General features: G+C 46.7%; 1 protein-coding gene across 1 annotated transcript in view; it reads left to right on the plus strand.

Annotated features, from left to right (window-relative positions):
- LOC147663993 (uncharacterized) overlaps positions 1-23,925 on the plus strand; it is a 264,963-nt gene that overhangs the window by 231,172 nt on the left and 9,866 nt on the right. Inside the window, exon 9 of the mRNA XM_086950021.1 lies at positions 20,761-21,069. Coding sequence (XP_086806147.1) covers positions 20,761-21,069 — 309 coding nt within the window. The remainder of the gene's footprint in view (positions 1-20,760; positions 21,070-23,925) is intronic.

A 23,925-nucleotide genomic window follows, 5' to 3' on the forward strand; every position in this document is an offset into this window, starting at 1 on the left:
CGGGAGAAGCCGGGGACAAGGGCGGGACCGTCTGTAGCCGTCCGGGGCCGCAGGAGGCCGGGCTGGGCCAGGTCTTTTTCATCTTGCTGTTGTATGCTGTGTCTTTGCATCTTCTCACTGTGTATAGCCAGTAGTGTTTTAAGTTTGTTTTACCAAGTTTTGATAGCTTAAACTATCCTCCCTTGACATGAGTCACTCTGCCCCGCCCGGTGTGAGTGTCTCTGTTCTTGGCCCTTTAGATAAATGTTTTAAGAAATCTACCAAGGAGGTAGATATGGACTTACTGCTTGCAGAGAGAAGAGCTGAGCGCCGACGCTCAATCGAGCAGTTAAAGATAAATCCACTGCCAGCACTGTCAGTTTCAAACAATACCCATGAATTAGCCGTCCAAGGTTTGAGCTCTATTGAGGTCGATGCTACTGATCCTAACCAAACCCCTAGTATATTTAGGTTCCCTGCTATCTCCCCGCCCTGTGCCAGTGCCACCAGTGGAGGTCACCTAGTTTGTCCCCCTATTGATCACTCAAGCTTCGTCGAAACAAACATCCCCGAGACCCATATCAGGGAATCAGAACCAAGTCCCATGTTGCCCAACCTGTCACTGGTTTGTATCGACCCAGGCGAGCGTATACCCGAAACGAGTTCATGTAAAACTAGAATCACGCCCGAAAAGGCCAAAAGGGTTGTGCATTCTCCACCGAGGAAAAAAAGGAGAAAGGGCGGGGTAAAAAGGAAAGGACGTAGCTGTCAGACACCACCACCACCCCTACCCAAATCAATTATTGAGTTAGGGCTCCCACATATTGTAGAGCCATTACAATCAGACACACACGATTTGGTAACCCCTGAGTTAGCTACTGTAGGGGTAAATGAGGTGTCCTATGGTATTATAGAGAAGCTCATCAAATCATATATGCTACCCCTGCTGGAGCGTGTTAGGACAATGGGTGAAAAATTGGATCGCCTATTGGCGACCATTGAGCCTATACATTCCTCTAGCCTGGATAAGAATAAAGGCCCACCCAATAAACCCCCCGGATCTTCCCTTGTTGCTGGCAAAATAACTAGTACCACCAGTCAACAAACTATTAATGCTACCAAAGCAGTCACTATTTCAAATAAAGTTTTGTCTGTGGCAGCTAAACCCTCTAGAACAACTACTACTGTTAAAGCAAACCCTAGTGTGGTAGTCAACAAACCACTTGTTAAGGGAGTAGCGCCGCAGTCAAAGAAAGGGATGGGTAAACCTGCTGTTTCCAATGGTAAAACCAATAAACCCCTACCACTGAAGAAAAATGTAGACCTGCCCCCTGACTCCCTGAATTTTGTTATTGTTATGACAGGTGTGCCACCAGTTGCGGAAGGGGATAGGGAAAACAACGAAAGCTTAAAAAACAAAGTCATCTTTTGGCTGAAAACAAATAGACCCCTTCCTCCTAATCTTAATGGGGATATTGTTAGGGTCAGAAGATGTCAGTGGGTTGGGGTTCGCCCTAAGGATATAGAGGGGGATATAGTGATCATTAACTTTAGGGACCATAGAGTTGTATCTCATCTTACAGATTGGTATGTGGGAAACAATGAGGGAGGGATCTCTACAAGGAACCTAAGTTATTTCTATCCTGAGACCCTGATCAATCCAACAGATCAACCCTCTGGTAGAAATAATAAAAACACCAAAAGCCTCCTCAAATGGTCCAATTTTACATCAAGTCTTCATGGACCCCAGTTTAACCCAGAGGCGCAGTATCGCTCCTACATTCAATCTAGTTACAACTGCCCAGTACAAACGCCGGGCTGGGCTAAGTTTTATACCCAGCCCATAGGTCCCCCAGCCTTATTGGATCTGCCATTCTCAAACAAGCCCCCGTATCCTATGGTTCCTACAACACCCTCCTTCATACAGTTACAACAGCCCCCAAGCTTCTACCCAGCAAATCCCTATCCCAATAGGCCTACCCATCCCAAAGAGCTTTGGAACATACCATTGAGAAACTTATACGACCCATTATCAGGGTTGTCGACTAATGATTGACCAGCACTTGAGAAAAGGGATGACGACCCTAACACTCCGAGTGTGGGAGATGACTCGAGTATCCTTCTAAGTAATGTTGAAAGTCCTAAAGACAAACCTCAGCGTGGTGTGGAGGGATGTATAGTTTATTCAAGAGAGCTTGACATACCAGCTCTGCTATCCACCTCACTGCACCCCATGGATGTTTCTATCACGGGCGTACACCCTGAGTCAACTACACAGGCTGGGTCAATATGCTTGACAATGGAAGGGTTGATTATAGATGTACCTCTGCCTGTAGAATCCTCTTTCCAGCCCAGAGAACCCCTCCCAATAGACGCAACAGTACTGTGTGACCAAGTTTGTGAAAAGGGTACCACTATGGGATGTTGGAATGTGGCTGGAATTGAATCCTGTATATGCACTCCTGATTGGGCTGATTTCATCCGACAAGGTGATGTTTGGTCTTTTCAGGAGACTTGGGCAACCCTTCCAGTGTATCTTCCAGGCTTCCTGAGCTTTAACAAACCTGCAGTTAGAGGCCAAAGAGGCAGGGCCATGGGGGGCCTCACTACTTGGGTTCGTCAAATTGCAGGTGTTTCTGTAAAGGAAATTCATATCGACTGCCCTGATATACTGATAATCAGCATGAAAACAAATAGTGGGCTGGACATTCTGCTGTTCAATGTATATGCTAGAGGAATTCCGGGTGGTCGAGTTTCAACCACCCTAACATGTTTGGATGATTTCCTAGGCTCTACTCAAATAACAGGTCATGTGGTTGTAATGGGTGATCTCAATACTTGTTTTGAACCTTTAAGCAGGGAGGATGGGTTATTAACTGAGGCAGAGGACATGATGTGGGGGATTCCACAACTTGAGCTACCCCCGATCCCTAAGTGGTCTCAAGCCGCTACATTCATCAAAGGTCTCTGCCTGAACTGGGGGTTGCGTGCCCTAAACGGACGCGTAAGCTCGGATAGGATGGGCAACCCCACATTCTTCAATGGCAGACATAGCAGTCGCATTGATTACATCCTAGTTGACATCAATCTGTGGCCCATAGTATTGGACATGATAGTTAAGCCACGACCAGAAAGTGACCACGAACCACTCATAGCAGAATTGAAGGACTTTAGTTTTGCTGGGCCGATTGTGCGACAGCCCAACCCCGTACAAGAGGCCATGGTACTAACTAACGTTATGAGGCGGGTTCGATGGCCAAAGGTATCTGTTGATGTGAATGCACGCACAAAGATCAGAACTCTGGTTTCAAATTCTTTAAGGGAAATTGAAAAGTGTGATAACCTGGATCTGACAATCCCTATAATTTCTGATATTCATGCCAGCCTGTTTCTGTCCCTAAAGTCACTGTTTGTTAAATTTGTAGCTAAGAAGGGTATAGGGAAGGCGAGGAAACCTGCTAATTGGTATAACGAAGCCTGCCGCGAGTCCCATTCGCTTTTGTTTAAGGCATTAAAATCAAAGAACCCAGCCTTAATTAAAACCAGTAGGAAGGCATATAATGAAGTTAAACGGCGGGCTAAAGCCGCATGAGATGATGAGCGCTGGACTCTATTAGCTGAGGCCTGTGGCTCCAGGAACCTCCAGCAGTTTTGGCATCTCCTCAGGTGGGGTCAGTCACAGGACGATCGCCCAAGCCCCGCATCTGTTGTTCAACAGAAATGGGTGTCCCATTTTGAGGAACAGTTTAGATGTCATAGTGCCAGGCAAGATCCCATTAGTTGGCCATTAACCTTTGACACTCTTGTGTTTTCGGCCAAAGAGGTTGAAACAGTCCTGAATGCCATCCCTAGGGGTAAAGCGCCTGGTCCGGATTGCATCCCAGCAGATATTTTCCAGCAGGATCAAGATCTATGGGTACCGTATCTATTGCAACTGGTAAATGCGCTGGCCAGGGGTGCCAGGGTACCTGATTCCTGGGCTGGTGTTGAGATCTTGCTCATCTTCAAGAAGGGTGACCGGTCGGTTCCAACGAACTACCGGCCGATCAGTCTTATTGACGCGGTCCAGAAGATCATAACCCGTCTTGTTCTATCAAGGGTTCAGGCCTGGATAAAGGAACACAACATTCTTACTCCCCTTCAAGCTGGGTTTAGACCTCATGTGAGCACCCTGGACCAGGCATTTCGCTTTATGCTACTGCACTGGAAGACGGTCACCTTGGGTAAAGGAAACTTATTCGCGGCCTTCGTAGACCTTAGGTCTGCGTTTGACCTTGTCCCAAGGGCCGGGCTTTGGAACTGCCTATTAGATATGGGCATGCCTCCCATTTTGGTCCGCCTTATAGTGAACCTCCATGCACAGACATACGCATTTGTAAGATGGGGCAAACCTGGTGAGGTGACAGAGAACTTTCCAGTGGCTAAAGGTGTCAGACAAGGTTGTGTTTTGGCACCTACCTTGTTTTCTCTATATATCAATAGAGTTACCAAGTACTATGACAACTTTTCCACGGATGCTCCAAGTTTGGCTGGCATGAAAATCCCCCTGCTCATGTTCGCTGACGATACTCTCTTGATTTCACGAACCAGAAAGGGCTTGCAGAATGCACTGTCAAGGTTCGAGAGTTTCTGCAGCGAACATGAGTTGGAGGTGAACGTGTCCAAAACCAAATTTATGGTTTTAAGGGGGCACAAACAAGTTAAGGCCAGGGTTTCCATGGGGGATACCCCCCTGGAGCAGACAAAGTACTTCACCTATCTGGGAGTTACCTTTAGTGACACCTTGAGTTGGACCCATCAGATCGAGCTTATGACCATGAAACACCAACAGTTGGGCGGGGCTCTGATCAAGGAACATAAAGGGTCATTCACGAGGCCTATGTCGCCGCTCATTAAGATCTATGGAGGAAAGGTTTTATCACCAGTCCTATATGGTGCGGAGCTCTGGGGTGGAAGTAATTTGGATTCGCTAAAACATGCCCAAAATAAGTTTTTAAGAATGGCTACAGGTCTGCCTCAGTTGACACCATTAATCCCCCTTCTTTACGACCTGGGGTGCCACACAGTGGAGGATCAAGCAAGACTTCGCCCACTAACATTCTGGCGCCGCCTGTGGACGACGCCAGAACTCCATCATTATGCAGAAGCCTGCCTGGAGGTAAAAAATAGCTCTGGCGCCACAAAAATTGGATGGTTTAGAGACCTTAAGGCCACCTTATTTACTTTGGGTTTTGGCGATTTGTGGTCCTCGCCCGAGTCAGCCAATTTCCCATCAAAAAATGAACTTAAAAAATGTTATTGGGAATGGGTGACCCATAACAGGTACTCAAAAATGAGCTCGAGCAGTCTCACTGGACTGTTTATTGTACATAAGGACACTCCCAAGTTAGAAGGGTACTGGGACACTATTACAAAACCTTTGGACCGCAAACTATATTTTCAATTTAGATGCGGTTCACTTCCCATAGGGGACTTCACTAAAAAGTGGGGAACAGATAGATCGGGGTTTTGTCCTAAGTGTCATGGCACTGGGGAAAGCCTGAATCATTTTTTGTACGTGTGCCCACTATACTCAGCCCCCAGAGCCAAATGGCTAAAACCGGTATGTAGACACCTAGGCACCAGATCGGCTGTGGAAGCAATGAGATTGTTAAAAACTAACCTGGATCCGCTTATTGTTGTGGGGGTTGCTAAGTTTCTCGGGTGGGCCTGGGTGCTTAGAAGCAGGCATATTAAAAATAATCAAGTGGTAATTGCCTAAATATTGCGTATTCTATGGATGTATGGTCGTGCTCGACCCCCTTTTAAACTTTTGTATAGTTCCACAAGAAGCTGATTAGATGTCAATGATTTAATACTTGTTTTAAATGTTTTATGTGTTTATACTGTATTTTATGTCTTTTATGATGAACTAATCGAATAAAGACTTCTTGAACAGGTAAAGTCCTTAGTCTTCCTCTGAATCCTCACTGCTATCATTGTGTTCCGGAGGCGGCTCACAAATGTTCCCCCTGTACTTGTTCCATGCACCCCAAATTTTGTTCCATTTTCTTGGGCACCCCCTGTCACAAAACACCGCCCTTTCTTCTATCATGTCAGCTTCCATGTCCCTACACCAAGCTGTCAGAGCAGGTTTTTCCGCTCTGCCCCACCTCTGTGCTATATTCCTCTTGGCCAGGCAGCGTCTGGGTTCAGGTAGCATTGGGACTCCCTCAGACTGCGACATCGTCCTTAGCACTTGTGCCCACTATTAGGCTATTTTAGGACAATCCCATATGGTATGGTAAAAGGTTCCTTCCTCCCTGCACCCTCTCAAACAGTAGGGGGGAGCGATACATCCTTTTTTATGTAGGGTGTGTTTCATATAGTATGAGCGGTGTAGGATGCATAATTGTACCAGTCTGAGGCCTGAGGGAATGCCTATCTCCTTTGGTGATGCCAGAGCTTCCTGCCATTCCGAGTCATCACTCTCACCAATATCATTAGACAACCTTTCCCTGAGCGTTCTCATCAAATCAGGCAGATTATTCACCAGTTTTCGATAGGTTAGGGAGGTCGCTTTCTTTGGCATGTAATCTGTTAGCAATCTGTCCTCCAGAGGAGACGCCTCTGGAACTTCTGAGTTAGGTGGGATCGCTGTTATCAGTGCATGTTGTATTTGGCTATAGCGGAACATTTCAGAGGGGGCTAAATCATATTGCTGTCGTAGCAAATCAAAGGGAATCACTCCCCCCTTTTGCCACAAGTCTCCGACCATGGAGATCCCAATAGCATTCCAGCGATCGAAACCCTTGCTGTGTCTAAGCTTCCCTAGTCGCTTTATGTCCAAGAGCGGAGTGAGTTGCATGAGCACCCCCTGCCATCCCGAATTTGCCTGACCTATGTGCCATATCTCAAGTGTATGACGCAGTGGCCCCAATTTTTTCCGTGTCAGTTTTTTATCGTAGAGGGGAGCCAGCAGGTCTGCCATACCCAACTGCTCTCTGTCTGCCTTCAGCGCCAGTTCTGCTTGCAGAAGATGTACCCATTGATTAATGACGTTCAATTGTGCTGCCCAATAATAAAGTTGTACATCTGGAAGTGCAATTCCTCCGTCGTACCAGCTGCGTACTAGCTTAGCTTGTGCTATACGTGGTGGTTTATTTCCCCATAACAGATTGGATACTTGTGCCGCTATTGCTTTGAAATATGCGGGTTTTACTGGGTAGGGTGTGTTTTTACAAAATATACAAAAAATGAGGCAACGCCATCATTTTAAAGAGCTCCGCCTTCCCCAGCAGGGTTAGCGGTAGAGTTTCCCAGTGTCGGATATCGCGCCTAAGGCGTTCTTGCGGCGGCAAGAGATTCATGTTGTAAAAGTCTTCTGCATCAGCCGTAATATGAACCCCATGATATTTAACGTACCTGCCGCTGTTTTCAATGGGCAATTGACTTGGGAGACGTGGAGAGGGGCCCATGAAGCACATACATGGTGGATTTAGACCAGTTGAGGGTGTACCCGGAGGCCCGCCCGTATGCCGTGCAGACATCTAAAAGACAAATTATGGAACGCCTAGGGGAAGTGAGGTACAACAGGATATCGTCGGCGTAAAGGGAGATCTTATCCTCCCAGGTATCAGTCCATCTGAAGCCATGTATCATTGGCTCCCACCGTATCCAGGCCACCAAGGGTTCTAGCACTAGAGCGAATAATAGCGGTGACAATGGGCAGCCTTGTCGCGTGCCTCGTGCCAGGGGAAAATCGTCAAAGATGTGGCCATTAACGGTGACATGCGCCATGGATTTTGTATAAAGTAGTCTAATCCAGGCACAAAACCTCGGGCCGAATCCTAAATGCCGCAACACAGCGAAAAGGAAGAGCCAGTGGACCATATCAAATGCCATATGTGCATCTTATGAAAGGATCACTGCCGGCTCATGTACATACTCCGCACAAGCTAGTGCTCCGTGCAATCTTCTTAAATTAAGTGCTGTGTTTCTAGCGGGCATAAAGCCCGACTGGTTCTGATGGATGAGCTTCGATAGGTTTGGCGTGAGTCTCGCCGCCAACAGCTTGGCGAGGATTTTGGCCTCAGCATTTATGAGGGAGATGGGTCGGTATGAGGTGCATTGGTCTGCCGGCTTGCCAGGTTTGAAAATGGCTATTATGGTGGCCGTGCCCTGGTCTAGCGGGAGTTCTCCCGCTTTTAGACGCTCTGTGAACATGTGCAGCATGAATGGTGTTAGCGAACCTGCCATATTTTGATATAACTCGATCGGTATGCCATTTGGACCTACCGCCTTGCCCGATGGTAACGCCCCAATGGCTGTGTGCAACTCTTCCTCAGAGAGGTCCTTCTCCAGGTCTTGTGCCTCTTCCGGGGTCAGTTTGGGCATGGCCAGATCTCTTACATATGTCATCGCCTCTTCCTCTGAAATTGTCGAGTTTGAGGAGTAGATTATGCGGAAGTGTTGCGCCAGTAGGTTCACTATTGTGTGTGGGTCTGTTGTGCTGCGCCCCTCAGCTGTGCTAAGCTGCGCTATCCACCTGTCCCTTTTCTCCCTTTTGTCTAACCATGCCAGTAACTTTCCTGCCTTATCGCCAATGTCATAGATTTTGTGTCGCGTGTGTGCTAGTTGTTGTCTGGTCAGTTCCGTCAGGTATTCCCTGTGGCGTCTCTGCGCAAAGTGCAAATTGTGAGTCGCGGCTGGGGTCGGGTCACTAGCGTGTCGGGCTTCCGTCACTGCCAAGTCCGCCTTCAGAATTTGTAATTCTAGCTGTTTCTCCCTCTTAGTATTTACTATGGAGGATATTGACTGCCCCCTGAGGACTGTCTTATAGGCCTCACATACGGTGACATAGGAATTCACTGACCCCTCGTTCTCTTGAAAATAGTGTTTTGTCGTCCTCTTAGCACCTTCTTAATCTTAGGGATTTTAAGATAACCAGGGCGTATCGGATAAGTCCGGCGCCGTTTTTGTTGATGGTGCGTATAGTTGAGTAGCATCGGGAAATGGTCCCAGATGCCCCGCGGTCTGATCTCTATATTGTTAATATTAGAAAGGCTACCCAAGGTGCCCAGAAAGTGATCTATTGTAGTGAGGCTGTTATGGACATTAGAGTAGTATGTGTATTGTCGCTCTGCAGCGTGGTATTTCCTCCAAACATCTATCAGTCCCATCGCTTCTAAGAAGCTCCCCAGGCGAGACACTCCCGACACGGCCGCCCTCAGAGGGAGTCTGTCCATGCAGTTGTCCACCACCAAATGAAAGTCTCCACCAATGAGTAGTTCCCCTGCCGGGAGCCCAAGCAAGAACGCACTGAGGTCAGGGAGGGCCACTGTGTATAACGCTGGGGGTATGTATACTAAAACAATATTTGGATTCACCCAAGTATCATTACAAAGTACATATTTATCATTTGATTGCATGACTTAGGAGAGGAATACTTATATTTCCACATTATGATCATATGTGAGCCTGGCTACCCACATGAGAGGAAATTAAAAGGATACTTGTGATCGCTAATTAGCAATTTGCAGGCTTACAGGATAGTCCAAAATGGAGTTGTGCCTTGTCTGTTTTCTCTCCTGAAAGAAATGTGATGATCCTTTTCGCCCTGTTGCCAAATCCTCCTTTCAATTATGTGCAATTTTGTTGATCATTGCTTCAGGTTAAAGGTTTTACACAACTTCTTAGTGTCTCCAAGTCCAAACTAGAAAAAGTCTGCTCAGCCATCCCTTTTCCAAAGTTCTTCTTGGATTTCCATATACTAATTACTAATAAGTATTACACTTAGATTTGGCACTATGGCACTTGCCTCATCTCTAGGTGCTAGAGACAGGTGTTAAAGTATATCACCTTGTCTGTCACAGAGAGATCCAGTCAGGTGTTGAGAGGGTAGACAAGCAGAGATAGGTGTGAACTTCTCTGTAGACCTTAAATGAATGTGACATCACTTATTCTAGGTGGTTTAGCAAATGTAGTAATGCCTCTGAAATTGTTGCTACCTGTGTCTTGCATATTTAACGGCAAGAACTCGCAATATCTTCAGTTTCATGTAACCCGGGCCCCCGCCATGCACAGTTTTCTCATCAATAATGTTATTGTTGAGATACTTGTGTCCCAACTATACCATCCAGTCCTAGGGTTTCCATACTTAAAGCCACTGTATTGTGGACTTACAATTTGTAAGTCATACTTACACGTTTAAATTAATCCCAGAAAAAATAATCCTGGTAATAAAGTCTGCTCTTCTCCCCTAAAACTTATCCCCATTCTATTTATTGTTTGACAAATTTCCTTTTCCTGAATGTGCACTTTATTGTTGTTGGAACAACCCACTTCAGTCCTCTCTAGCTGTAAATCTTTGTAAATATATCTTGTGCAAAGTGTTTTCACAAATGTGCCACAACATTTTTAAATATTTCTATACATTTAGTTTAGCTGCTGTATTTTAAATTTTGTCACTAGTCTTTTGTAGACAGTAAGTTCTGTTAGTCTATGTGTGTTTGGGCCAGTTGTATTTAGTCCTTTGTGATTATTTTGTTTGTACGTGTCATTTTAAATGTATATTTATGTATATATATGTTTGTAACTTTTTACAGCCCTGACGAAGTTCCTAAAAGGCAAAAGGAACCAAACGCGTTGGCTGTGCCTATGTCCCATGAATACTGTTGAATAAAGAAGAAGATACTTTAATGCACTATTTTCACTGACTCTAATTGTGTGCACCTTCCGTTTTTGTTCTTTGTATCTCTTTGACCCATACACCCAATGGTAGCGGGTGTAGGAAGAAGTTGCACCATCCAAAATCAAGAACTAAATGATCCGTAGTGCTTGACCTGGTCTGCTACCTTGGTCTTTTGAACTTTGCTTATTGTGAATGTTGCAATGATGTCATAGAAGATGCCATGACTGTTGTAATATGTGGGATAATTACCTGTGCATGGTGAAGGCACAAGTTAAAGTTACCTTAGGGCATGAGTTAAAGTTTATTGAGATAAGTATAACTATAACTGTTGAATTTCTATGGGTTGTGAGTGTGTAATATCTGAACAGAACTATAACGTCCCTGTAACGTTGTTTTTTTCTGGGAATTTCTAGGATTTTTATTGTAAAGTAATATTTAATTACCATACGTTAATCAAACCATTGCCTCGCACAGCATTTGCCTGTGCATGATGAGGTTGTTGGCCTCTCCCCCTGCATATAGCAATCCCCCAAAGGCAGCCAACGTAGGAATGGGGCACGCAGTCGCATCCCAGGCTGATTTCGTCTCCAGGGCCCACCACATTTTTTTAGGGGGTAGGGGGCATGTGGCCTGGAACCTGCCTCACCCACAGACAGTCTAAAAAAGATAGCATCGGTAACCATGCTTGATTTGTAAAAAAAATTCCCACTGATTCATACGCAAATGTAAAAAGAAAACTTTTCTGGCCCTTGGTGGGGTCCCTGTGGGACCCCACCATCAGGCATAGGAAGGGTCAGGGTATTCCTACCCTGGCCCCTTATGTTTTTTGGTGTGTTTTTTTGGAACCCAGCTGAGTCTGAGTCCCCAATATGGCTGCCACCACGTCCTGATTGATGTGGTGGCAGCCTATCAGACCTCATATTGAGCTCTATGGATCCGCGGACCCTCCTTGTCTCTAGATAAACATAAATCTTTTTTCTTTAATGACTCCAAAACTACCCAACAAGTTTACACCATAATACAAAAAGCACTCTTTCTGGACCATGAGCTAGCTTTCTGCCAAATTTGGTGTAATTCCTTCCAGCGGTTTGGGCTATAGTTGTGTCTAAAATCCCCATAGAAAATTGAATGAGGAAAACTTGTTTTGGGGCCTCCCTTTCTCTCGGCCCCCGCTTCCGAATCACCCTCAAAACTTCCCAGACAGCAGCTGAAGTGAGTGGAAAACCAGTTTTGAAAATTTTGTGAAGATTCATCAAATGGCCCCAAAGTTATAGGCAAAAAAACCCACTTTTCATATGGATAATAAGTAATAATAATCTGTATTCGTTGTAAATATATACCATGAGAGATCCAAATTCATACAGTTAATATATATTCCATATCAGTGAATTAAATGTAGATTCTCCGGACCTGCTCATGTCAAAGGTCTAAACTGTGTTCCAATCAGGGGAGTTTACCATAGAATCATTGTTTAAAATTCCTAAAAGCAAAAAAATGCCCTCAGGTATGACCAGTAGCATGGAGGCCATACTCTGACATTTCAAAAGATAAACAAAGAGGATATAATAAAAATACTATACATATTAAAATGCAATTAAAGTGCAAAGGGTAAAATATACTGGAGATTCTATAATGTGGACCTAGGTTCGCAAGTACCGTACGATTCTCCAGAACACAGCAGATTCAATCAATGTCATAAGCAATAGACCATCCGGTTGTGTTTGCAAAAAATTAGCTATAAATTGCATACTTAGAAAAATATATGAAAAGAAAAAGAAAATATGCATGCTATATGAAGTGGGGTTTGTTGTGTTTGGAACTCACTACCATAGTGCTGTTTGCTAAAAGTCTATTCCTTTTCTGAGTATGATTCAGTTATGGAGCATATTCATCTATAAGGTCCGAGAGCTATGTGCGTAACTTGCTGAACAGTTACGCGATAACTAGCAGGATTATGAGGATGGCAAATAGTTACATTCCCACCAACTTCTGTAAACTAACGGACAATGAAATGTACTTGTAAACATTGTGGCAGACCATGTCTGTCAGTAATAACTGTAGGTATAATAATGCAGGTCTGCATTACTTGATCTTCATCACACTCAACAGCGGGACTCGCAAATTCTTCCAAATCCTTTTATATAGCACGCAGAAAAAGAGAACGTGCAGCTGCGATTGAACAGAGACCGAGTAACAGGGACACGTTGTGAGATCCTGAAAACATCTGGCTGTTGAGGGATAGGCAACCAGTAGATGTGACAGTCCAAGGCGGAATCTGACTAGGTAATAATGATGGGAACTAGGGGTGGTAAGCAAATATGGCTCCATAAATCTAGTTGTTACTAACATGCCATATATTTTAACTGAACGTTTATTGAGCTCCACCTCTTCTCTTTTTCTCATTGTGTCACCCACACATTCTTTCTGTAGTAGGGGATCTCTGTGTATAGTCATAATCTAGTGAATAGTCCCACCCATGTGCGTGGACCCCGGCAATCAAAAATAATCTCTTAAGTTGTCAAAATAATGCAGAAACTGCAAAGACACTTAAGAGAGAATTTAAAGACAAATAATGCAGCCTATATCAACAGGCTACACTGTCCAGTACTTCAACTAGAAATTCCACCAAAAAACACCACACACAACACAGCCTGCCAGTTTCTACCATAGAGAAACTTGCCTCCCCCAGTCAAAGACTCTGGAATGATAGAGAGGAAGGTAGGGACAGACAAGCCCCATAGGCTGCCATTATGTGGCTTAAATAGGATACTGTGCCTTTAAGAGAACTTTCCAGAACTTCTCCCAGTATCCCAGAATGCATAGCAGGTCCCTCTACTTCCAGTTCTTTATTCCGGCTCCTGCTTACAGGACCCTGGCATTGAGCTCTCCCTTGTTTCAAGGGTTTATTGGATATTTTGGCACTTTTGTGTTCTAAAAGTGTTTCAGTTTACTTTCTTGGTGTTCTCTTTCTCTTTTTTGTGCTGTTTTAGGCGTTTTAGGGCTCTAAAATGCCTGGCCTTTTTGATAAGTGCCCAGCATGTGGGAGGAAGAAGGCCAAGAGTGATCCCCATGATGTCTGCATCGTCTGCCTCCCTGAAGATCATGTCCCTGAGGATTGTGTCATCTGCCAGCAGTTTACTGCTCGGACTCTGAGGGACAGACTGAAGATCAGGCTTTCTGGCCTTGAGGAGAGGCGTCTGCAGGCTGCAGGTGGGTCTGGGCAGGCTGGGAAGGTTCCCTCTGCCTCTGCTGAGGCCTCTGGGGGGCTCCCCAGGGGCAGGAAGTCCAGCAAACGGTCCCGGTCTCCGTCGACGTCGATTGCATCGACGACGACGTCGAGAGGGATGACGGCGGTGTGCTCCCCTTCTCCCCGGGGCTCCGGGTCGAGACGGCGTGACGGCTCGACGTCGAAGATCATGGAGAAGTCGCCGTCGAAGCCATCGTTGACGTCATCGTCTTCGTCGACGTCGAGGTCTTCCTATCGACGCCGAAGGCGGAGTGACAAGCATCGACGCTCGCCGTCGAGGCGACACCGTCGATCGCCGTCGTGGCGACACCGTCGATCGCCGTCGAAGCACCGGTCGACGTCGAGGGGCTCCTCGACGTCGAGAGCATCAAGAAGACGGCGACGCTCGTCGTCGAAGACGGAACGCTCGACGTCGCGGAGGCGGGGTACGACGTCGTGGAAGAAGAGGTCGACGTCGAGGGATCGGCGTTCGACGCCGAGGAAAAGAGGGTCGACGTCGCAGAGGCGGCGATCGACGCCGGAGTCAAGGAAGCGTCGTTCGACGCCAGAAAAGCGACGCTCTGCGTCGAGCAGAAAGCGGTCGGCGTCTAGGAGAGATTCAGCCTCTCCAAAACGGCGCAAGATGGATTCTAGTCCCAGGAGTCACGCTGCTTCTAGGGGAGGACGCAAGAGGAAGCGGTCACCTGCTGATGGGGCTGGCTCTCCGCCCCCTTCGCCTAAGGGGTCACCGGGCTCGGTGTACTCAGAGGTGTACACACCATCTCGGCCTCGGACTCCGACTCCTCCTCCTGTTCCTAAGGAGGATCCTCCACCCAAGCCTCCACTACCTTCAGGCGACCCTCCACCACCTCCTGTGTCTCTGCATGGGCCCACCCCGCAGCCGAAGGTTCCTCCGCCGAGGTCCACTTCCCTGCCGTCTTTGCCTGTTCCTCCTAGGGGGACCCCGAAACCGAAACCCCGTGAGGAACCAAGGAAGACCCCGCCACGAAAACCGGCGGAGCGGCCACGGGCTGGCAGGTCTCGCTCTCGCTCTGGGAGAAGGGAGAGATCGCGACGCAGATCATCCACGAGGTCGAGACGCCGCCATAGGAGGCTCGAATCTCGCTCGCACACGAGGTCCTCTGGGACCAGGGACTATTCTCCTACCCTATCGGGGTCACCGGACACGAGAGTGTCCCCGATTGATGACCTGGTGGCGTTCCATGAAGTCCTTTTAAGGGGCGCTGCGAAGTTGGGCATATCCCTGACGGTGCCTACTCCGAAAACGTCAGTCATTTTTGAGACTTTGCATCAAAAACACCTGTCTCGTCCTCTCCTGCCTCTGGTGCCGGGTCTGGAGGAACCGGCTATGGCCCTGTTTCTCACCCCTGCGTTGACTAGGGCGGCTCCATCGAGGTTGCTGAAGAAGTACCGGGCTCCCGATTCGGATCCGGCCTTTCTGAGAACGGAACCCCCTCCTGACTCTGTCATTGTGACGGCGGCCCGTAAGCAGCATGCCACCACTCCGTCCTCCACGGTTCCCCCGGATAAGGAGTCCAGGTGGATGGATTCGGCGGGGAGGAAAGTCTGTGGAACTTCCGCTACCTCCATGAAAGCTGTGAGTGCCACGGCGCTGTTGGGCCGATACGACCGCGCCCTCTGGGACTCCCTCGAGCGGTTTGCAGAGCATTTACCTCGGGAGAAGCGTGAGGACTTCATGGAAGTGCTGAATGAGGGGATGCTGGTGGCAAACCAGATTATCAGCGCTGCAGCGGACTCTTCCCTGTTGGCTGCTCACGGATTTTGCCACGGAGTCAACCAACGACGCCACGCATGGCTCCGGCTTACGTCCCTGAAACCGGACGCACAGCAGAGGGTGGCCAACCTACCATTCTCCGGTGAGACCCTCTTCGGGAAGCATGCGGACGATGAGATGGCCCGCATGAAGGCAGAGACCGAGACGCTAACGGCTGTGGGCCTGGAGAAGCCTAAAGAGACCAAGAAGACGTACCGCCCTTTCCAACGGCGGTTCGGCGGGCAAGGCCGAGGACAGGGCCAGGCTTCGGGGCAATCGCAACAGCAACACCAGTTCCGTAAGCCGTTCCAGAAGCGCCAGAAGGGCAGAGGAGGCCAGCAGTCGGCCCCAGCGCCCAAGGGCCAGGCTGGGTCTAGGCCCTAGGAACCTACTTCCCCCGGATCTGTTACCCACTCCGGTAGGGGGAAGCATTCAATTTTTTCTGGCAGAGTGGAGAAAAATTACTCAGGACAAGTGGGTGCTGAATATTGTTTGCAATGGATACAGTCTTCGGTTCACCAGCCCTCCTCCAGCAATTCCCCCGGTCAGCTCGCAGTTTCAGCTGCGCGAGCTTCAGGCAGAAGCGGATATCCTGTTGAGGAAAAGGGCGATAGAAGACGAACCTCTGTCTCAGAGAGGAAGAGGACTGTACTCCAGGTTCTTTCTGGTTCGCAAGAAGGACAAGAACGAGTTCAGACCCATTCTGGACTTGCGGCAGGCAAACAAATGGATTCGCAGGGAAAAGTTTCGCATGCTGTTGTTGCATCAGATTTACCCTCAGTTGCAACAGGGAGACTGGCTATGCGCTATAGACCTACAGGATGCTTACTTCCATGTGCCCATTGCACACAAACACAGGAAGTTCCTGCGGTTCCAAGTCGGCACCAATCACTATCAATACACAGTACTCCCATTCGGACTGAAGTCTGCGCCGAGAACATTCTCGAAGTGCATGGCGGTGGTGGCAGCACACCTGAGGAAGAACAAGGTGTTTGTCTACCCGTACTTGGACGATTGGTTGATCAAGGCATCCTCCTTCTCGGAAGCGCGAGCACACTTCCAGAAGACGTGCGTTCTCTTGAACAAGCTGGGGCTGCACATCAACATGGCCAAGTCTGTTCCGACTCCGGTCCAATGCATACAGTACTTGGGAGCCTCCATCAATACGCTGTCAGCAAACGTGTCTCCTTCGGAAGAGCGACGATTATCATTCCTTCGGAAGGCTCAGGCTCTTATGACAACTCCATCTACAACAGTGAGGACGGTGTCTTCTCTACTGGGATCGATGGCCTCTTGTATCTTCCTGACGCCACACGCACGGCTGCACATGTGACCGCTGCAGGAGTGCTTGGAGGACCAGTGGGATCAGAGGAAAGGATCTTGGGACGACAAGATTCGACTGTCGCTGCATGCTCTTCAGTCTCTGAAGTGGTGGTGTTCGGCGGAGAATCTCCTCAGAGGGGTTCCCTTTCACAAGGACATTCCCACGCAGACTGTCGTGACGGATGCTTCTCTCCTGGGATGGGGAGTGCACTCCGGGACTCTGCAAATTCAAGGAACGTGGTCGCCGATAGAGGCCACGTATCACATCAATTTCCTGGAACTCAGGGCTGTTCACTTGGCACTGAAGGCCTTTCTTCTGTCCTTCCAGACCAACTCTCTGCTTGTACAGACGGACAATACCACCACGATGTATTACCTCAACAAGCAGGGGGGCTCGAGATCACGCACTCTGTCACAGGAGGTGCAGACGATCTGGCACTGGCTCCTAGCCAGAGGACTGACGATAACGGCCACCCATCTACCAGGTGTGCAGAATGTTCAGGCAGACGCACTGAGCAGACTGGTTCAGGAAAACCACGAATGGGTCATAAACGACGAAGTACTAGGAGAAGTCTTCGCAAGGTGGGGAACTCCAGACGTAGATTTGTTCGCCACCGCCGAAAACAGCAAGTGCAGAAACTTCGCCTCCAGGTACTTCCAGCAAGGGACGCTGGGGAATGCGTTATGGATCAACTGGACGAACAGCTTTCTATACGCCTTTCCTCCCATTCCCCTGATTCCGGCAGTGCTCATCAAGCTGGCCCGGTCCAGGGCTCGGATGATACTCATCGCCCCGGAGTGGCCCAGGCAGTGGTGGTTCACGGACCTACTTCACCGGTCTCTCCTTCCTCACATTCGGTTGCTGTGCAGGCCGGACCTTCTCACGAAGTTCGGGGGACGGATGTTACACCCCAACCTCTCGTGTTTGAGTTTGGCGGCATGGCTCCTGAGATAGTGCAATATGGCCATCTGAATCTGCCCGATGATTGCATGGACATACTGAAGGAGTCTAAGAGGCCTTCCACTCGGACTTCATATGCTTACAAGTGGAAGAGGTTTTGTATCTGGTGCCAGTCTAAGAACCATGATCCTACGACCTGTAAGGAAGATGTCATCCTTCCTTACCTTTTACATTTGGCGCAGTCTGGCCTTAATGTGCATTCCATTAAGGTTCATCTGGCTGCATTGACTGCCTACAGGAAATGCCCTTCACAGACTTCCTTTTTCCAGATCCCTGTGATCAAAGATTTTCTGGAAGGATTGAAGAAAGTATTCCCTCCTGTCAGGCTTCCCTCGCCTTCATGGGAATTGAATGTGGTGCTGTCCAGATTGATGAAGGAACCTTTTGAACCTATTCATAAGGCTTCGTTGCAGCACCTGTCCTGGAAGGCGGCGTTCCTCGTGGCCATTACATCGGCCCGCAGGGTGAGTGAAATTCAGGCGTTGTGTTGTAATGAACCTTATACTGTATTTCATGCTGCTACGGTTGTTATGCGTACTCACCCTAAATTTCTTCCCAAGGTTATTTCTGATTTTCATGTCAACCAGACTATAACTTTGCCTACGTTTTTTCAGAACCCTTCATCCCCAGCGGAGAGGTCTCTCCATTCCCTGGATGTTAGGAGGGTGTTGAAATTTTATCTGGATAAAACCAAAGATATTCGTAGGTCTGACCAGTTGTTCATCAATTATGGATCGGTCAGGACGGGTCTTGCGACCTCTAAGCAGTCCATCTCTAGGTGGATTGTGTCCTGCATACAATTGTGTTACCAAAAGGCTAATAAGACCTTAGGAGGTAAGCCTAAGGCTCATTCCACCAGGGGCAAAGCTGCCACGACGGCTCTGCTCCGTAACGTGCCGATTGCTGAAATCTGCAAGGCAGCCACTTGGAAGTCGGTTCATACCTTTGCTAATCATTACTGCCTGGATACTGACGCCAGGGCAGACGCTCAGGTTGGGCAGGCTTCGCTGCGGAATTTGTTCGCACAGTAGTGGCGTTATGTGTTTATTCTCCACCGCCGCTTTTGTGTGGGGATGGGCTTGCCATTCTATTCACTAGATTATGACTATACACAGAGATCCCCTACTACAGAAGGAGTAGTTTCTGTCCTGTAACTCCAGTTCTGTAGTAGGGGTATCTCTGTTATAGTCATAAGCGCCCGCCCTCCTCCCCGGTGGAGATATTTCATCATGTAAAGAATGCGACAGGTCTGGCGTGCTTCGCCTTCAAAAAGAACTGAAAGTAGAGGGACCTGCTATGCATTCTGGGATACTGGGAGAAGTTCCGGAAAGTTCTCTTAAAGGCACAGTATCCTATTTAAGCCACATAATGGCAGCCTATGGGGCTTGTCTGTCCCTACCTTCCTCTCTATCATTCCAGAGTCTTTGACTGGGGGAGGCAAGTTTCTCTATGGTAGAAACTGGCAGGCTGTGTTGTGTGTGGTGTTTTTTGGTGGAATTTCTAGTTGAAGTACTGGATAGTGTAGCCTGTGGATATAGGCTGCATTATTTGTCTTTAAATTCTCTCTTAAGTGTCTTTGCAGTTTCTGCATTATTTTGACAACTTAAGAGATTATTTTTGATTGCCGGGGTCCACGCACATGGGCGGGACTATTCACTAGATTATGACTATAACAGAGATACCCCTACTACAGAACTGGAGTTACAGGACAGAAACTACTCCTTCTTGACCAAAGTTTTCATTGCCCTGGTGTTACTCGTGGGGTGATTAAAAAGATCATGCCTCCCTATCCTTGTCAGTTGTGTTTCAACATACCCCAACCAGTTGATACCACCTGCCTTGTCTAGCTTCAGACAATCCTTGATTACAACCATGGTTAATGGCACTTCAGGGCGAGACCAAACTGAGATCCATAGCATTAACGGAGCTAACAAAACGAGATCTCTTACATGGTCAAGGCCTAGTTTTTGATGACAAATGGATGCCGGTACAGACCTGGGTAGGCGTAAGAGACTGCGTACAAATCTGCAACCTGTAGTAGGGAGGGCTCATGTACTCCCCATAACCCTGCTCCATAGGTGGCTGCTGAAACACATCTAGCCTTGTATGTATTGAGCAGCACACCAATTGGGGAGGTTCCTAGTTTCCTAGCAAAAGGAAGGATTGCACCCTAATTTTGTTCAAACTGAGAGCATCCTACCCGGGCCAAGTGTTTCCAATTGCATGCCTTGTCAAATGGTAACCCTAAATATGTAAATGTACTCAGTGTTTCCAATCTAGTGCTCTGGATGTTAAATGGTCTTGTCTTCCTATTAGAGGGGCCGCAAATCATTGTAAAGGACTTTGTATTGTTGGTTTATAGCCCTAAGGATCCCATATATGCTGCAAATTCCTCAAGCAACCTCTGGAGACCCATAGCTGTTCTCAACATAAGGACACAGTTGTACGCATACATTAATACAGGGATGGCTCTGGTCTCTGCTCCTGGAGGATCTGCCACAATTTCACTTAGAGGTTCCTCCAGATCGTTGATTTATGGATAGATAGATAGATAGATAGATAGATAGATAGATAGATAGATAGATAGATAGATAGATAGATAGATAGATAGATATTGTCTTGGTGACAAATCATGCTCATCAGATTCAGAAGACTTTCAATACTTTTTTATTAGCCTTTTATTGAACTAGTAAATATTTCCAAGAAAATTCTTTCCTTATAATTAATTCCTTTAAAATGTATAAACCTTTATGTGGCAGATGTTCATAAGTTGTGTTTGACTTTTTCTTTCTTTTCTCCTTCAGGGTTTCCTTTGTTTTCACCCTTTTCGATGGAACCGCCTCAGCCCCAGTATGGCAAGTGGCTGGCTTTGAAATGCTCCGTCAGTGAACTCAAAAGTAAAGATTTTACTGTTAAATGGATAAAAAAAGACCAACTCTTTTCAGACGGAGTTCAGAATAATGGACCAACATCAACTGAGCAAGGATATACAATGGAAAGTGGTTTACGTTTCATTGTGACGGCTGAAGACTTTGAAAAGGAAATAATTTTCGAGCTCTGTGACCAGCGGACACGAGAAACCTACTCGCACCGCACAGTTCTTCCTTTAGAAGGTAAGCGCAAATTACTTGGTTAACCGACTGCTTTTACATTATAACTTCCTGCTCCGCTTGTGCTTGAACATAGGTGCTGACCATACGCCAAACAGAAGTAATTAAATTGATTACTCCGTGTTTTTTCTACAGTCTCCATAGAGTAAGCCGTGAGAATGTACTGGCCATTGTGATGTTAGTAAGGACCATCTTCAACCTCTGGGAATCTGTGAGGGAAATGAGCTGGTATTGGTCTATAGAAGAATAAAGTGGTGGTAGTTTTAACTTCATTTGTGAAATCACATTCGTTAGCTCTGGTTACAGTTTCAGAATGCAGCAATTGGCTGTTGTGGATTACCTGGCTATAGGATGTCGTGGCTTGCTATACCAGACTTTTCATGGTTGGGACTTTTCATGGTGTTGCGTGTCATGGAGAGAAGCAGGAGAATGAGGAGCTGTCTTTTAAGTAGCGCTGCATTAATGGGTTGGCATGCGTGGTGAGGGAGGGCCATGGAAGTCAGGTGCCACATTACACTGAGTCCCTATCAAAATGATTCCTCTACCCCATGAGAAAAGGATATTAAAATGAGTATTCATGTGGATTGAACAGAGGGTGTGACAAGCACTTAAAATGCCTCTCTATTTTTTAAATTATTGTTAATGTTTGCTACTTTGAAGTACTCATACTGTCCCTTCTTAAGTATCACTGCTTCCCTTGTGCTTGCAGGCATTTAGAAAGTGACTCTTTTAGAGCATTATTATAACTTTTTTTGAAATAAACATGTTATTAATATAGGCTTTGTTTCCTTTCCTGCTTAGGCCTCATATCTCCTTCTCTTTCTACTCCTGTTGACTTCATTCAAGTCCATCTTTTCTAGTTCTTGAGGGCACATTGTTTCTTGTGTGCAACAATTGAAGTCATTACATGGTTGCATCAATGGTATATATCTGTGTGTATGTTTCTCTGCACTAACCTTAGCACTACACTGCCAATCGCCATTTTTCGCTTTTCCCACCAACCTTTGCAACTTAATGTTTAGTGTCTGCATTAAGTGCTGCTAGGTCTGCTGCCTTTTGACACAATACTTTGTCAAAATTGTTAAAACCTGTTAATGTAGACCTTTTGTTTATTCACATAATGTGTGTTCATGTATACTTTGCTGCCACCCCAGCACTCTGCTGTGTTACCCTACAAGTTATTCATTTATATTTAGGTGTGATTTACGGATTTCTATGGTTTTAGGATCCCTTTATAATCTTCGGAGTCAAAGCAGTTTCTTAGTTCCATTTCCCATTTACTTTGTAGCAAAGGTTTTAGGATTTCATCTTGGGGTTGTAGTACATTATTTGTCCATTAATAACACTTAATCGTTCTGCCAAGTGACCCTACTTATTTGTCTACTATTCTGCCAATTTTTGGATAAGCAAATTCTCAGCAGGAGATTCTTTTAGCAATCACTGTTGGTAATTTTACAGGACTACTTTAGTTCCTCAATTGATAGGAAAGGTCAATACTTTATACCGTGTTAAACCAATCGAATTCCAGTCATGTCCCATTTATCCTATTTTTGCTTTTTGTTTTCCACTTGGGTATTGACAGTGGAAGTATGCACATCTGACTGACAGATTCTTTAAGTGATGATACTACCAAGTATTCAAAGGCACCTGAGAAGAGGCCTGGGGATAGGTGGCTTCCCTGCCATTGTGTGAAATTCTGGGACCTCATGGTTCTTGTGAAAATATGATCTTGGGAGGGAAGCTATATAGCATCTTTACCCATTTGATGGCTGTATCTGAAAATTGAAATTCCTTTAGCATTTTTGGCCATTCATCTCAGTCTAAAAGTTTCTAAGTAGTTATAAAGTTTATTATGTGTGCTCCTTCTGACTTCTAGTTCTTATTTATTACATGCCTTAAACTTACCATGTGACCTGAAGAGTTTCCCTCTGCTATGAAGTCCGCCTGGTCCGTATGGATCATTTATTATGTATTTTGAACCCTCTTTGCTACTTGTTAGGCCTGGGCATCAAATTCTGTTCCGCTTGCGGAAATTGCAATAATTTGACATTTTCGCGTTCTGCAGAGAGTGCAAAAATTTCTGCGATCCGCAGCTAACCAGATTTGTTTTCATGCTCGCGCTGTAAAAATAAGTTCTTGCGCACGCGATCGCTTTACCTGGATCCCCGCGTTCGCCGACGAGTTTTCCCGATCCGGTCGCGTGCTCCACGAGATGTTGGATTGTTGGTAGCCATTTTGCGCTATCTCGCGAGAGATCGCGCCCGCGATCACGACATTCATCTCGTGATCATGCACCGTGAGAGTATGAGATCTCAAACACGTCATTCTCCACCACGAGCGAGAGCGTGAGGACGCAAACACGTCATATCGAACGCGACAAGGAGCGAGAGAACCCAAACACGTCATTCTCCACCTCGAGCGAGAGGGTGAGGACGCAAACACGCCATTTCCAATGCAATCATGCAGAAAATACTGCGAACGGGTGGGAAAAAAGCTTCCGCGTCTACGCGATATTTCCGGGTATTTGCGGAGATTAACAACATTTTCGCGATAATTTGCTAAAGTCAATTTCACAAATTCCGCCCACCCCTACTACTTGTATATTAAGAAACTTAGATCTGAGTTTACTAGTAAAAATAAAAGATAACTGATTCTATGTAGAGTGACTGTGCCAGTTCAGGATTTCCATCTTATACAGACATTCCCACTGCTCCTTTGGCTGTGATAGCTGGTATTGGGGCTTTTGGGCTGTGAGAGTCTGTTAAACAGATCCCAACTGCATGTATCATTCCCTAAAACATGGAAACCTTCCCCCCACTGATTAAAGCCTTCCGTAAAATACAGAAACTATTTTTGCTA

Source organism: Lissotriton vulgaris, unplaced genomic scaffold, assembly GCF_964263255.1.
Source record: "Lissotriton vulgaris unplaced genomic scaffold, aLisVul1.2 SCAFFOLD_1406, whole genome shotgun sequence".
Taxonomy (NCBI): Eukaryota; Metazoa; Chordata; class Amphibia; order Caudata; family Salamandridae; genus Lissotriton; species Lissotriton vulgaris.